We start from the raw sequence: 16,967 nt of genomic DNA, 5'->3' as shown, positions 1-16,967 counted from the left end.
TGGTCTTTCCCTGAATAAACACGGTCTTGAATACTGAACGATTTTCGACATAAAAAATTTTTAAAGAAAAAAGAACTACTACTTTATCGGTTGATATGTCTTACAAAGTCTTACTCTTACAATAACATTAATTAGCATATACTAAAACAGTAGAGAGCGTTGAAGACGCACTCTGATTGGCAACTCAAACCCTTATTAATCTTTGCTTTTCACCTCCTGCCAACTCGCGTGGGATTTGCGCCCGAAAATATTGCAATCATTGCAAGAATAAATGAGTGGTTAAAATCATCTTTCTGTGTTGTATTATCTCACTGTTTTAGTATTTATTAAAACAGCTATTTACCTTAGTGTTGGTGGTTAGTGGTGGATAGTTACCGAGCCGCCTCGTGGTGGTGAATAGTTGCAAAATAATCTGTGGTATTAGGTTACGCACGCACCGGTTTCAATGCAGCTCAAACTAAAATCTTACCTGAAATGCGTCACTCAATGTATTCAAGCGTCACTCAATGTATTCAGACAAAAGAAAATAAGAAGAAAGATACCCTTATTTTCTCGCAATTCAAGTTACAGTAGTTGAACTTCCTACTGAGGTTTTATACTTGTTTGGTGGCCTGGCGCTTACTGCGCTGAATATATGTTTGCAAACTTCATGTACTCATTTTTTGTTTCACGATTATTTTTTTCAAAATGGTCCATATTTCTATAGCGAGAGATTTAGGAAAAGAAATCTATTGATAAAACTTTTCAGGATTCAAAGTACGTGAGGACGATTGGGTTCTTTGATTAACGTGATGTTATTGTTTTGACAGAAATGTAAACAAGCTTATGAAGTCTCGGCAATGCAGAGCCAAACAGTGAATAGTTACATCTTCGAACCAACTATGATCACAATTATGCGAAATGGTTTGAAACGATTGTAAAAGTTCAAAGATTATAGACATTGCAGCTGGTTAAGACTTACTTCAGTGGGATTTGTAAAATCTTCAACCGTGGAGAAATAAAATCTTAACGGGATCAATGGAATATAAACAGTTCACAACCTAAGATATATTGATGTTCACAAGGCCACCAGGTGGACAATCAGACATGGTTTGATGCTAATTAAAGATTTACTGGATGTAACCGAAAAGTAACATACATGAAATCTTAAATTAAAACATTGGGTACGGCTATGAATTGTAACCTCTCGGTTACAATCATTAATTCTTTAGATCAGAGTAGCATCAAACCATGTCTAAGTTTACAGCCTCTTGACGAAGTGTAATGTTGAGAAATACATAGAGACGAGACGCCATGTCAGTATTCAAATTACTTACATGTGATGAGTGCGTTGGAAGTATACTGATAGAGGCGATATTAATGCGAAGTTTAAAGCAAAGAGTTTGCAATACTACACCGGTTACCAAAAGGGGATCAAAAAGTGAACAAATGAAAATCAGGCTATTTGTGTATTGATTATTTTTTGCAACTTAAATCACAACAAATCTTTATGCTTTCGGCTCTATAAAGTATGCTGACTTTTTTACTCTTTTTTAACTCTAAAATGGGACTTGAACTAACAGCGAATGCAAAATTTGACGCTCTCCATTCACATAGCCTGCTTGCACTCCAAGTAGCTTCAGTATCTATTGCTGGTTACACAACTTGAGAACAGACTGTCTATCCAAGAAGTGATCACCTTTTTAGGTGATAAAAATATTTTTCATGAAACGACTACAGCAGATAACAGCAACAGCAACAGGGTCGCCCTAGTTTACTTGGAGGAAATTATAACTTACCTGGTGAGGATAAAATCTTAAGCAATTCTTTGTTTTCAACAATTCCACAGTTAATTTTTCAGTTTTCATTAACACTAAACCAACTGCCTTAGAGTTTATTTCCGCCTTGCATGGACTTTCCTCTCTTTTTTCAAAGGAGAGACCTTGCAAATTAAAAATTCGTGACAAAAGAGTTGACAATTATGAATATTTTGTAATCAGGTTTGCTAGTTAATTATTTCCTTGTCGCTGGTAACTCATCTTCTAATAATATTGGCAAAACAAAACTTAACTCCAGTAGAAGTGTAAGTATTGGGAACACGATCATAGCGAAAGTGAAAATCACTTTTGTTTTCATTACATCTTAGTTGAAATGTTTCCTTATAGACCTCGTTGTACTCTAAACTTCAGCTACATGCTGATCTGTTTCAAATACCCCACAATACCCTTGGAGCACCCTATCACTGCAGGTAATATCGACTATTTTGACATTTCTGGGACAAGTTGAGACGGACCATTGGACTAGGAATTTTATGGGAGAGGACGTTAGAAATTCTAAATTGCCATCAATTTCCATTATTTAATATATGCATACATGATATAATTTTCTGACAAGATGTCTTAAACTAAATTATTGCTCCCAGGGATGATTTGGAAGCTCATAATGTGACTCTTGTTTGTATTGGCTACTCTCAATTGATAAATTGGATTTAAAAAAATTTGTAACTTGAAGATGTGTTTTATAAGTGGTTTGCTGGCTCCCAAGCTAAAATAAGAATTGCAGTGGCGTATCCTCAAGCAATAGAAACTCGGCCATACCAGTGTACCCAATCAATAATGAGATAAAATTCTTCCTTTTAAGTAGCCACCTTAGATTAAATTGCTTTAGTAAACATTTACTGTGTACAGCAATATTCTGTCGCCTCAGTAATATCAAATAATCAATAGTTGCAGATTGATAAGTTTTATTTTTTTGTTTCTTTGTTTATTTATTGTATGCATTTAGTACATATTGAAAGGGGAACAAAGCAGATTTACGTAGACAAAACATGGGAAATATAAAAAAGACAAAAGAAATGGCAAGGAAGTATCAAGAAGCCATGAAGGCTTATAGGTGAGGCTCCTTGTTTAAATTAGAGTTCAAGATAAACTAGAATGTAGGACGTAATTTAACAAGTGTAAAGTACAAGGAGAACTTGATTACTTAATATCAGTAACCTTACAATAAAATTTATTGAGTATTTTGCAAATTAACTAAATAGGATTTAAGTAACCATTTGAAAGATCTTATACTGTCAGATTCAATTATTGAATGAGGCAGAGGGTTCCACAATCTTGGTCCTTGGTATAAAATTGTGAATTGTTTGAAGTTAGTTCTACAGACTTCATTGGGGACAGTATAATACAGCACATCTAGTAGTCAGAAGAACTATGAATGAGTTTATGAGTTGGATTAACTTCACTCAATAGTAAAACTAGTTTTAAAAAATCAACTCCTTTGGGGTGCTTACTTACTTTCTTACAAGAAAGTTTAAAAATGTTGCCTTTTTCAATTTGAGCTGTATGTATACATATACTGTTGATGATGATGCATTTATCATCAATTAAGTTCACCATATGAAAGACCAAAGTTAATAATTCCTGTCTTGTTACAGGTCATTGGTTGTCTTCAAACACTTGCTTAGTCTCCTAAATTTCCACATTTAGTTTTTTTTCATGTTTCACATTGGCTTTGAACTAATAAAAATGGAAAAATGAAATTGGAATTTAAAAATGGACATTCCACTAAGTGGCTCTTTTTGTCCACTATTTCCAGATCGAATTGGAATTTAGAGTGTTAGTTTTTTTTGGAGGGAGGAAATTCAGAGAAAAACCCTCAGAGCAAGGATGAGAACTAACAACAATCTCAACCCACAGGTGACAAAAAGGTCAGGAATCAAACCCAGGCCACATTGGTAGGAAGCAAGCACTCTCTCCACTGCACCATCCCTACTAGTAATTCATATTGTTCATTATACTTTTTTAATTTTCTGAAGACACATACTTAGACAAAGTACTTCCTTTTTGGGTATGCAAACGGAAGTTGCAATCTAGTTCTGTAGCAGAAAACAAAACTTGGTTAAAAGAAAAATTCATCATCTAGAATGATTCTGATTTAATTTTTGATCCACAAAATGAATCACAACAAATTTTTGCAGATAATAATGATATTAATTATAATGATAATAACAGTGCTACTCACAAAACTATTATTCTTTTCACCTTAAGCACCCTAACATTAGCATTTATTTTCTCTGTACTATTCTCTTTTCAATTCCTATGGTTGTGATGAGGAGAATTTATTTAACAATGGAGAGCTTCTTAAATTAATGATCATTTCCTTTACTTTCATGACCTTCGCTTTGAATTCAAGAGTGATACTTATTTCAGAAGACTGTAGTCTATGCTGTTTTTTTCCCAGCAATTCAGACACAATATGAAGACTTAAGTGCTTAAGACTTCAGTGACTTAAGTAAATTGCTTTCAGATATTTGATGAGAAGTGGGATTAATTGAAAGGCTCAGAGCAAGAACCACCCCTTGATTTTTCGGCCATTTTTGAAAGTGTTCTATTGAGTCTTAATGAATGCACCATAGCACAAAGTTGTCATTATTAAATGCAATTGATTGATGTCCTGAAATGAGTCAGCAGCTTGATTGAATTATACTTTCCAACATTGTACATGTTTCCGGCATCAAAAGTACTAATTATCTGTCTTTGATTACAATTCACAAAGTAGCTGGTGAAAAATGGTCTGAAAGCCATCAGGTTCCCCCCACCTAAAGGCTTTGAATGAAAACCCTGCTGTAGCACGAATTCCTGTCCCATGTAATTCTAGATATCTGGATGTGCTTTAGTTCAGACACAAGGCCTGCAAGGAACTCAATCCCAACAGTTCTTGTGCAGTTTGTAAAAAGTTCCTCTGCCATTACATTAGACCAACTCACAAACAGAGGATAAATGGGTTATTCAGATCATTCATTAGCAGCCACTATTATCCATGACACCTTGTGGACTTCTGTTCCAGGTACACCTCTATTTAAACACAAACTTGGTCCCATTGAAAAAAGTTATCATGAAACTTTTTTTGCATTGTCCTTCTTTGAGGGGGCACGTGTACTCAGGGATCAGTTTTTCTGGGCTTTACGGCATCCGTTGGATGGACGTTCAACCCAATTATACATGTATACTGTGTATGTGCAACAGTAAAATACTACAAGTAAAAACTCACCAGTTTCAAGGTCGTATGTAAGCTGTATCTTTCTTCAAATCTTTTAAATATCAAGCTTTCAGAGGTTTTGACACTGAAAAGAGGGGAAAATTTCGTAACTCAGTCCTAATGAAAAGCAAGGATTTATCTTGGAATATAGCTAATAAACTTCGATTTAGCCATAGATAGTTCATTGACGTCTTTCGTCGATGTACATGCAGTCGCAAGTAAAAGTACAAAATTTTGGCTAGTGTGACGGAACTGGCTAAATGGATTCTTGTCAACTTGATGACAGTTTTGAAAAATATAAGTCCTAGCTCATACCTCAGATCAAGGATTCTTCTAGTGAATGTTTTTCAAGTTCATTTTCTTTCTTTCCTTCCAAATTTTGATACTTATCGATCATTTTGAATAATTAAGTGGAAAAATGTGGTGTAACTCTGCAATGAAGAGGACTTGAGGCCATTCTTTAAAAAAAATGTTGGACTTTCCAAATACAGAAAATTGTCCAAACCAAGATCCCCAATGTCTGCACGCCACTTCAGAGACACCGAAACAACTCAAACTTGCCGCCATTTTTGCGAAATATGACACTCTGCGGAAGCTTTATGTCAGAAACCGCTGTACATTGATAGCGCAGCAGACGACTTGATGTCATCGAGACGTTTCAAGGAGATGTAGGAAGAAAGAAGGTTAAGTCAAACTGTTAAAACTGTTAACTGTTAAAAGAGATTAATCTTGTGCTTTACTGACTGGGGAAATCAAGACCACGTTTGGCCCTTTACTCAGAAAGTTCAGTCAATCCTAAGCGAAATGATTTTTCCGAAACAGGGTTGAATGGAATTCAAAGAAAAAACTTACCTATCAACTACCTGAAGATTATTTTTAATTAAACCTTTTAACTTTATGACGATGAATATTTAAATCATCATCTACAAAAACAAAATATTTTGAAGAGAATTATGTAAATTTTACGTGTTTTACCAAATCAGTAAATGTCTTCTATCGACAGGTATGGACTCCTTTGTGAAATATGAGAATGGCTTACCCATATTTTTCTCAATTTTATTTTTGAGTCAAACTTGACCTCAGCTGTTACGGGAGGAGCTCAAAGAGGATCGAGCTTCTCTATCGAGATCTGAAATAACGACTGTTTCAACTGCCTTTGGGTGATCCATATGTTCTACCTTGTTCTACCTAAAATTATAGGGTTTTGGTAACCAACAATCCTTTTTCGCGCGAAAAAATTAAATGGATGTTTTTAAAGTTTTGATGAACTGCGATCTTTGTGACTGTGGGTCAAGTTTTCAAAATTATTTAGCCTGGAGGGATTTTCAATGACAAAAACGTGACTCTTTAAGAGGCTATCGAGTTATTAGGATAATAAAACTCGTCTGATTAACCGCGAGGAAAGTTCTGAAAAAACGTGACAGTTACCCCGTCTGCAAACCAAACAAATGTTAGACGTGTTTTCGCACTAGTTCACTCTGTCTAAAGTTTACTTGAATATTCATAGCCTGAGGCAAGGTTGAACTTGTCCCACTGAGCCATGAAGTTTATAACGGTAAACAAGTTTGCATTTCGTCGGGCAATGCAAATAAACGCACTCGCTTAACGGCAGCACATATACTAAAATTGGAACGATACAGAGAAGATTAGCCTGACCGTAGCGCAAGGATGACACGCAAATTCTTGAAGTTTTCCCAAATTTTCTTTTTTATTTCGGTGACAACTTAGCTCAGCTTGATGCTACCTGCACAGGCAAAAACTAGTCCTCTGGCACAACTGTCGCTAAAACAATCAGAAACGGAAAGAACATGAATTATTCTATTTCCGCTTCCTTGCACCACGCTTTTTGTGGGAATGGTTAGCACAACTTGAATTAAGCCTGACGCAAAAACATATTCCCCTTTAAGAGAACTATAAAGAGATTTTGAGCGAATTCTTCTCGCAAAGAGTTAATCGTACTTCATGATGTGTTGTGACTCCTTATGTCGCACCGTCTTAAAAGACCCACATAAGCATCCACCGCTAACCACCAAAACTAAGGTAAAGAGCTGTTTCAGTATATACCAAAGCAGTGAGATAATACAGCACGAAAAGATGATTTTAACCCCTCATTTAATCCTGCAATGATTACAATACTTTTGGGCGCAAATTCCGCGCGAGTTGCTCAGAGATGAAAAGCAAAGAATATTCGGAGTTTGAGTAGCCAATCAGAGTGCGCCTTCAGCGTTCTCTATTGTTTTAGCATATGATCATTAATTTTATTGTCATAGTAGGACTTTGCATGATATCTCACCTGATACAGTAGGGGTTCTGTCCACTTAAGTGATTGTTTACCTAAAAAATAATTAAGTCTTTCAGGAAAGAATATTACTTGGGTAGGGGGTCTAGCGAAATACAGAAAAACCTCATAAAAATGTGATTAGTTAAGTTAGCGCGGTTCTACTTTAGTTTTCCTCTGCAGGATTAAATTTTCAGCTGTCATCATCCGTCAACAATAACGATTTCATTTTAAAAATCCAGGTTGTAAGCAGAGCTCTTGGTCTCCTCGAGAGTGACGGAAAGTGATAAAGTTGATGTCAAAATCATGTCCACTTCATTTGCTGCTCTGTGGAAGATATTGTTCGTTTCACACATCTATGCGCAAGGTTAGATTTAATCTAGAAGAAGAAATTGTGCGAACATTCGGTGAATTCTCATGCACATTTTTGTCGTTGAAGATTCCTCTAGCTATGGTTTACAATGTGTCTTAAGTAACTCAGAAAAAGAAAAAACTGAATTTACAAAAATAACACCAAGAAACACAAAAGCGACGTTACCCTTTGCAATCATTACTGTGCTTAGCAATAAAGCGTTCGTTGTAGATACGCAAGGTTATATGAACTGGAATGAAAATTTTAGAACGAATGTTTTCATATTTTCTGCTCTTGACTGAATACTTCCTACTCTAAGGCGCGAAAAACAATGCTTTTATTTAATTTTTTTTGCAGTGTTTTCTGTCAAAGCTGTAATCAAATGAATATGAAAACCTGTTTTTGTACAATCTTAGCTGGTCTAGCCTTTCCCTGTAGAGTTTCTTTAATTAACGACTTTTTTAGCTGGTCGTAGCTTGATACACCCTCCCTTTTAAGTGGTATTGATCCAGTTTAATTTCTAGCCTTCCATATAGTGAGTGATATCGAAGTAGAGGCCCTATGCTCAACCCTTCAAATTAAAATCAAATTGTCTCGCTCGTGGCGATCAATAATTACGTAGTGGCCTTCGGCACGTAAAAATTTGTGAAGTATCAAGTCTTGCGCTAACACTCTGCAATCAACCCTCATGTCAGGTTGAAAGGCTTTTAAAGAAAGACTTTTTAAGTCGTGAGTTTGCAAAAGAAATCGTTTAAGACTTCATCTTGACTCGTACAATACGCAGTGACAGCTCTTCGATCCAAGCTTAATTAATTAACGTTTTCTTTGACACCACCTGTTTATATTTTGAAGTAAAGATTTCTTCTTGCGGGGCAAAAGACCTTTCTTCACGACAATTTTTCCTACGCAGCAGTTGACGGCAACAAATCTCTTTCATGCGTACCAGAATTCCATGACAGTTGCCCAAAAATTCAACGATTTAATTGTTTTTATTTAGTACTTTAAATAATTCCGTATTCATTATGATGTATAACTTATTCAAGGAGAAAGACCTCAATTCACCATTAGCCTACTTAGCATAAAAATATTTACACCTGGTTAACACAGAATCTGCTGAAGATAGGGAAACTGGATAGGAAAGAAAAGCGGGCCGGAGCCCTGTGGCATAGACAGCTGCCTTAGATTGCTTCATTTTGGTTTTTTTGAGATCACATCATAATAAACTTGAGTTCCGTTTAGCATTTTTCATGGTTTTTTTTATTATCAGAAACATGCAGAATTTTGGAGTTTGTTCAACCCATGGAAGAAGATTACCTCGAGAATCACGTCATTAAGTCCTTAATGGTTGATAACAAAGATCAGTGTGAATTGAGGTGTTACGCAGAGAACTTCTGTTCATCCTTTAATCTTGGAATTTCAGAGACCAGGGGCAAATTAAAATGTGATCTCAGTGACTCTGATCACTTTCAACATCCTGAACATCTCATTTGTAAGAAGGGCTTCTCCTATCATCCAACCATGGTAGGTATACTGCATATATTTCATTTTGTCATTAATGCAGCGCCATGTTTATAACTTTGCAAGAAAGGTATCCTCTCTTGAACGTAGTTAAGACAAAAGTATAGTTTAGAGAGCAGATGTGAAGACGGTGAAACGGCACTTAAAGAAAGAAACGTTTACAACTCACCAAGGTTTTTTCTCTATGTAGCTCTAAAAATTTTCAAAACTAAAAAGAACTTTTATGGAAGGTGATGTAGGTTTTGGCGTGGGAGCAGAATCTAAAGCGTGAACCTAACCTGCAGTGCAGGCGTCTCATTAAGGCGAGTTAACGTGAAGAAGCTCGAGATGGTTTTTTTCAGCCGGCCATTTAGAGATAGAGACAGTGGTGGGGGGAGGGGGTGGGCATAGGCGAAAATATATTCACTCCCCCACTTTCTTTCTCTCTCCAGCCTTCCGCTGCCATTAGATTAAATGATGGCGGCCATAATTTACAGTAAGAAAATACTGAGTACGCGCTCGCCAATGTTACGCCTGCCCTGCAGGCTAGCGTGAACCTTCAGTGCGACCAGGATAACTGTTGATAAAAAGAAAAGGTTATTTTGTATGGATCGTTTCAAAACTGTATTTACCTGAATAAGATGTCAGAATAAAGTTTTAACGTCAACTTCTATCGGCCGGCAGTAAAGTTCGTCCAGCCAGCTGACAACTTTAAGGAAAATTTCAAATTTCTGAAGAAAATTGTAGTGCACGTAATTTCTTCATGATACGGTTATTTATTTCAGTGAAATTTCACTTAGAAGTCTTTTTTATCTTTTTTGTTTTCAACAGAAGTTATGTGGCACTTCTCCTTGTCCCCCGGCTGCTTCTTGTGTACCGACTATTGATGGAAAACTCCGCTGCGTTTGTCCTGCTAATTGGACTAGAACTGAAAGCTGCGAAAGAGGTTTATATTATTATCGCTATACACCCTTTGTTATATACCTGTTCAACGTAAAACGTTGCACGTAATGATCTTCGACCTGAGAGAAAGCCTCACCTTTCCCTTTGCAATCATTTCTTCGTATGTAAGTGAGCAATTATTTAATTGTTCGAGTTGTCCAATTTGACAAACAAAAGTGCTATATTTGAGCAATATACGATTAATATAGATTTTGGAAAAAGTTGGTTAAGCGGTCTGGTCTTCGACGTTCACCATCAGAGCGGTAACTGTTTTCATACTGAAATAACATCGTGAGAATGATTTGATAGTAGTCTCACTGAGAGCATTATTTTCTACTGTTTAATCGTTATTTAACGTAGGGTGTCATTGTTTTGTTGAAGATACGGACGAGTGTTCCTCTGGATCGCATGACTGCTCAGCTGACGCGTACTGCAACAACACTGTGGGCTCATTTATCTGTACTTGTAAAGCTGGATTTTTAGGAGATGGCAAAAAGTGCAAAAGTAAGAAGGCGATATATTTTTTTTTTTCAGAGACAAGGGTAACTGACAAGCTCAGGTTTTTTTACTACTTCAGCTCGTTTCAAACTTTACACCAAAAACGCTTGCAACCCGTACGGGTACCATTTCACTTGTCCTATTTGTGATTACAGTTGCGAGGTATAAGTCTGGATGATTGACAGTATCGATTCTATTTTCATACAGATATCATTGAATGTAACACTGGAAGTGCCAAATGTCACTTGAACGCCACTTGCAGCGACACTATTGGAGGCTACATATGTAAATGCAAAGGCAATATGATCGGAGATGGATTCTTATGCGTGGGTGGGTGTTTTGATAGACACATGTTATATTAAGAGTTTATATTCACCGTAAGTTCGGCCACAGTAGGACCCTGCAATACCACTAGTGAGGCTTATTGCAGGATTTCTTTCACTGCCTTTCTGAAAGATGAAAGTTATTAAGAACCCTTTTCTTCACAAAAGGTACATGAGCTTAAAAATTAAACAGTTATTCCACTTGTGCTGTACTACATTTAGTGCTCTGTAGTATTTCCAAATGTTGTTTACATCAAGCAGTTTGTGGATCTTCGGACGACAAGACGGGAATTATTTCAAATCGTCCAATTACTTGCCTTCTAGACTTCTTGTCATTGTTTGTTTGCTCTAAATTTAGTTCGCACTTCTATAAACATCTTTATAACTTAAGCAAAAAATGTTTGATGTTTGATAAATCGTGATCATCCCACACCAGTATTCATTTTTTAATTCGAGGATTCAAAGGATTTCGTTTTCATTGGGCACTCAATGGGTCTGATCTAAATGTAAGGTAAGATGAAAGAACACTTTCTTCTGGTAGGAAGAACTGGTCGGAACACATTGTTGTGAAAAGTTCAAATTCTTACTCATAATTATGGATAAACTCTAGTTTCAGCAAACATTTGCGGTTATTTTGCCGCGTTTGCTAACAGCAAACCCACAGGAGTTTAAAAAATCTTCTTCGACTTCCTCATACAGTAAATACTTCCTGGAGAGGATCAATTAGCTGCCTTTCTTGAAATGCTGTTAAATATTTTCAGTTAATGATGTCGTTATTTCATTTAACTTCTTGTAAAGAGGGTTCCACATGGTATTGTATGCATGTTAACAGATGTATTTCCCTTATTTTCATGAATTGAAAAGTTTATACAATGGTGCTTCCTATCAAAATATTGATGGCAGTAAAGTACTGTACTTGAATGGATCCCGGCATTCCTACGCAGAAACCCCAGCACTCCCGATCCGAGCTATCAGCTTTAGTATCATGTGTTGGATAAACGTTTTGAGCCTTTCAAGTGATCATCCAGTTCATATCTATTCTGACTGGTCAGAACCACATCAGTTCAGAATCTATATTGATAAAAGTCATCGAATTTGCGCTCAACTTCGAAATCCTAATCATCCTCATAAACTTGATTTGGTTCATTTCTGTTGCAGGTAAGTGTATAAGATACATCTTTTCTTTTCCTGCGTGGTATTAGTAAATAGGAAGAGACACCATTCATAAGTCAATAAAGTCATAAAATTTGTGCTAATCTGCGAAATTCTTTTGGTGCAAAACGTGAAATGTTTAATCTCTGTGGCGGGTAGGTGCTTAAGATACATCTCTTGTTTTCCTACGTAATATTAGTAAATAGGAAGAGACACGTAGAGCACTCAAGTGTGTATCCCAGAGCGATTTACCTTCCTAGGATGTATATTGAGAAGCGGAGATTTGCGCAAAGCCTCATTCCCTTTTGGTGTTCTGTTCTCTCATAATCAAAGGAAGATCATCCCCAGTAAATGGATGCACGTGGCGTTCACATGGAGCCGAGATAGAAAAGAGGGAATTCTGTACATTGATGGAATTATAAAAGGTAGCAAGAGTGTTGCTAATGGTCCTATAGACCTAACCAATAATAATCATACAGTTTTCGACATTGGGTTGAAACGAGACAGCATGCCTAGACCGACTTTTGATGGGTACATGAGAGATCTTCTAGTGGTTGATGAAGCACTATCAGGAGATGAAGTGAAATACATGAAAGACATACTTTAAGGAAGAGCACGTGGTGTGACAACCTTTAAGGAGGGCTACAAAGGAGACTGGGGCAGAGCGGCACAATCGAACGTTCTGGTTTGTGAGATGTTTGGGCATGACAGATCGTTCGAAATGAAATCGTTAGAAGCTTTGATGTGTTCTTGTTACGAAAATGGAAGGTGCATATGAGCACGAACATTACCAATTTCATTGAAAATTATTCCTCGGGTGCCATTACACCATCTCTGATTGAATAACAAAACAAAGAGGCATAGAAACTCATTTTTAGAAAAGCTTTAAGGCGGCAACAAGAACAGGTGGAATGAAAATCATGCGGAGCAAATAGATCAGAAAAAACTTTTTATTTAAGGTTGCTGGTGCTATACTGTAAATGCTGCATTTTCTGTTATCACTCATTCTGATTAACTCTTATGCAGTAATCAATCTTGCCTGCGAGAAAAATTAGTAAGTTAATGAGACTGATAAATCACTTATTGAAATGCTTGTGAGGAAGACTACAGTATTACTGACGAATGAGCACGGGGTTTTATACATCGTCAAAGAAACGCTAAATAACACTAAACTATATATATTCGGTTCACCTTTCGAATGCTAAGCATAACTGATTCAGAGCAAGAGATTAAATATTAACTATTAGATGCATAAATCAACATAAAATTGCGCCTCATTGCAGTTATGACCAGCTTAACGTTGATGTTTTAAATATCTCGCAAATGACAGCGGCGTATGTAAGAAATAAAGCCATTTCTCAAAAATTCTTTACCAATTTATTATAAAAGAAATAGGCCACAATGTAAGCCGAAGTTTGAGGCTGATAAATGTCAGTATGTAAAAGTTCAAAGTTAGGAATCATTGTTTTGGCAATGAGAGCGAATCAGTCTTCTTTCTTTTTGTTTCGTCTTCACTTTTCTTCTCTAGGAAACTCTGGGACAAAACCGTGTGCTAACCTACCGTGCAAAATCTTGTAATTATTTTTACTAAACTTTACTTGTAACCTATTACATTAATAGTAATGGCATTATCTTTATCGTTGTTGTTATGAATATTAATGTTGTGTTAATATGATTAACTATGGCTTCTTTGCATATATCTCAGCTTTTTATGTCAGCCGTCAGACGGTCATTTCACTGGGACCTAAAGTATAGGCGTAAAAAATAATAGAGCCATTTTTAAAGAGCGTCGAACGAAAGTAATCCCAGAATACATTGTTTAGGCTTTACCTCGCTCTTTAATCGGTCTAAAAAAAAACTGGCCCCACCCGTAGAGCCTCTGTTACAATAACCTTGAATGAACAATGGAAGGAAATAGTAGCGCTTAGGTGAGTGAAGAATAACGAAACAAGTGGAAAAATATCGCTTAAGACAACTGCGTGAGAAATATCACTGAAAGAACCAATGGTACAGTTTACAGACTTACTCTTCTATTCGACGCTTGAGTGCAAAAATAAAATGATTAGATAATTAAAGAGATCGTCGCACGAGGAAACAAAACACACAATTGTAATAAAAAGTGTTGATTCAAGTATGTGAATTTCTTATGTGTGCTTAACGGAATTAACTACTTAGAGTTCGGTCACGATCTCCACCAACGTGAATCCAAGATTCACGCAAGCAATTATACTTAGGACTTAGACTTACTACTCATCTATCTAAACCCGGCTGACGATGAGAAATGATGATAAACCTTGCGCTGACTCGCCCTCTCCTCCCTTGGTTTCACGGAGTTTCTCCTTTCCACCAAACCGCAATCGAGCACAACACACAACGTTTGTTACAATCCTCCATGTTTGTAAGCACCATGACCAGGTGGGATTATGGTTATCAATTTTTTCCTCTTGCTAACGACATATCGTAATTTCGGAGCTAAAAACTTTTGCAAACAAAAAACTCCTATTTTCACATCAATTTGATCGAAGTCGAAAAAAGGAAGGAACACGGTTATTTTCTTAAAAACTTTTGAATTGTGCCAATTTTTAAACTGGCACTTACAGTCTGGCCCGCTTCTCTGCCAAGAGAACTTTTGTTTTACTAACATAAGATCAGCTGGATACATGGGCAATACAGGCAATGAAAACCAACATAAATAAGAGTTTCCTCATTTTCCTGTCTCCAAGGCAACTCACGACTTCCGGGTCTCCTCTAATACTGTTCGTTAACGCTCGTTCCTTTAACTTTATACAAAATTCCTGTTTTTCCTTTCCCATCAAATAACAATGCCATCGAAGGCAACATGTTAGTACCGCAACCACAACTTCTTGTGATAGCTTTTGACTTTACGAGGAAGCTTTAGGTTTTCTTCTAGCAGAGCTTATGTTTTACTAACAAAAGATCGGCTGCATATGTAGGGAATACCAGCACTGAAAACCAGAGTGAATATGAATATGAGTGAATATAATGTCCAAGAAAAAAAACATAGAGGATATTACGCGGTGGCGAAGAACAATATCTCACGAGTCAGCGCAGCGAATTAGTAAGATATTGTTTTTACCACTCGAGCATAATTCATTTCTTCGAGCTAACGCGCAATTTTCTTTAATTATATGGACAAACCAAAGTTACTAATGACCCAAGTTCATTCAGCAAAGTTAGGAAAGGTTGGAATCGTGACGTCGTTGCTCTATATGACCACCCTTGTTACATACGAGAAATACGCCACTTGGTCCCTGGATGTAGTGGTCATAATGAAATATCGATCTCCATTTCTCCTTGCCACCTTCCTCTTCTTGAAATATGGCAACCAAGAGACCGGCCGCATAGCGGACTGCGACTGAAAATCGAACTGTTGCTGTCGAAGTAAAACTACAAGGTAGACTGGAAACTGAAATAAAGTTACGTTCATCCGTCTGTGATCAGTGAAATATGTGACTACAGGTTCGACATCTAATTGTCTAATTGTCCTTGAAAATCCCTTGTTTCTACTCTATCATAAGTGGCACTGCCTAATGAAATACATTTAAAAAGTGTTTTCCTCGCAGAAGTAGCCAGCGAGACAATGCAAGTCAGTACTAAATTAATAAAGTTAGGTATACCTTAAAAACACGTTTGTAGTATATTATTCGAATGTTACTGAAATGAATCAAACCACATCCATATTTCTATATAACACGTAAATCAATTGAACGCTTATTGCATGTATCGCAATGCAAACACGTGCATACAAAACAGTGCACTCAAAAGAAGTAAATTGAACCGTATTCGTTAACGTCGAAGCGACAGACATTGCAGCTGAGCTGTACATAAATCGGACCGGTCATTCAAAACAAAGGCCAATTTCAAGGATAATTCAAATTGCAAACGACCATATCTTTTTCAGTGTTTAGAAGTTGAGCTAGTGTAAGCGACTCCCTCCATTTCCCGATCTTGTATTCTTCACTGATTTCAAGAGCCTCTTGTGCGTATTTTAATGCTTCGTCGTACTGGCATAAGTTATAATACAGAGAGGAAATGGCCCAACAAGAAGTTGCCACCTTTTTCTTATCTTTTATTTTCTACCTTAGTTCCAGGGCTTTTTTATGAAAAGCTAATGATTTCTTACATTGGTCAAGATTGATTGTCTTCTTTCGATCCCGGAGGTTTTGTTGATCTCGAGACATTTTTCGCACATCTATTTCGCCTTCTTTGGATCGCCAGTAGGCATTGGCGAGACCCATATATAACTGTCTTTCAACTTCGCGGGTTCTTTTTTGTATGGTGCGCTCCAAGCCGCTCGTGATGCAGATCCTTAGAAGAACAAAACACTCTTCATAAAATTCAATAGCTTTGGCAAATAGACCGGTTTCAAGAAGATAGTCTGCGACATTCCAAGCAGCGTATGAAGCCAGATTTGGTTCCATTTTACGTACTTATACCAAGCTTCAAAAATTAAATATTAGATGAATGACAATGCCGGGATTTCCAAACATTTCATTAAACCCTACAAAAGGGTTTCACAAACTAGACTATAGGACTTGTAATAAACCGGCTTAAAATTATGGGACAAGTTCCGACAAAGGAAGAGTTATACGACGTAAGTATGATAAACGACTGATTTCCGTCAATCGGTAAGAACATAGAAGCTTGTCAAAGAGAATAAGCTAAGTGTAATACTCCAATATGTTCGTATTTACAAATCTACATGAGACATGAACTGGGCTGGTTGGGACAAAAGCTACTGCGGCTGACCGATATGTCCAGAAAAGCATGCAGAAACAAAGGTGGCGAAAATTCTTCAAAATCGTCAAATCCGCCAAGCTGATTTCCCTTTGACGAATTTGACTAAACTTCGCCAAGTTTGAAAAATCAACGAACACTGGTTCGGTTT

General features: G+C 36.9%; 1 protein-coding gene and 1 non-coding gene across 2 annotated transcripts; both read left to right on the top strand.

Annotated features, from left to right (window-relative positions):
* The first annotated feature begins 2,806 nt into the window (after positions 1–2,806).
* On the top strand, positions 2,807–12,977 carry LOC131788500 (uncharacterized). The gene is made up of 9 exons (XM_066165330.1): positions 2,807–2,871; positions 7,567–7,661; positions 8,914–9,167; positions 9,975–10,089; positions 10,467–10,589; positions 10,791–10,913; positions 11,372–11,417; positions 11,771–12,064; positions 12,392–12,977. Exons 1-9 carry the CDS (start codon positions 2,807–2,809, stop codon positions 12,663–12,665), a joined length of 1,389 nt encoding a protein of 462 aa, XP_066021427.1. The 3' UTR covers positions 12,666–12,977.
* On the top strand, positions 6,615–6,719 carry LOC131788523 (U6 spliceosomal RNA). Its single transcript, XR_009340526.2, has one exon. It is a non-coding gene; the product is annotated as a U6 spliceosomal RNA (small nuclear RNA).
* Positions 12,978–16,967: the final 3,990 nt, after the last annotated feature.

This window comes from Pocillopora verrucosa, chromosome 4 (assembly GCF_036669915.1).
Source record: "Pocillopora verrucosa isolate sample1 chromosome 4, ASM3666991v2, whole genome shotgun sequence".
NCBI lineage: Eukaryota > Metazoa > Cnidaria > Anthozoa > Scleractinia > Pocilloporidae > Pocillopora > Pocillopora verrucosa.
This window is presented reverse-complemented; position numbering and strand designations above follow the sequence as displayed.

Coding starts and splice junctions, on each gene's coding strand:
- LOC131788500 (XM_066165330.1), top strand. CDS start 2,807: ATGGGAAATATAAAAAAGACAAAAGAAATGGCAAGGAAGTATCAAGAA. Junction 2,872..7,566: donor GAAGCCATGAAGGCTTATAG/GTGAGGCTCCTT, acceptor GGTCTCCTCGAG/AGTGACGGAAAGTGATAAAG. Junction 10,914..11,371: donor AGATGGATTCTTATGCGTGG/GTGGGTGTTTTG, acceptor GAGGATTCAAAG/GATTTCGTTTTCATTGGGCA.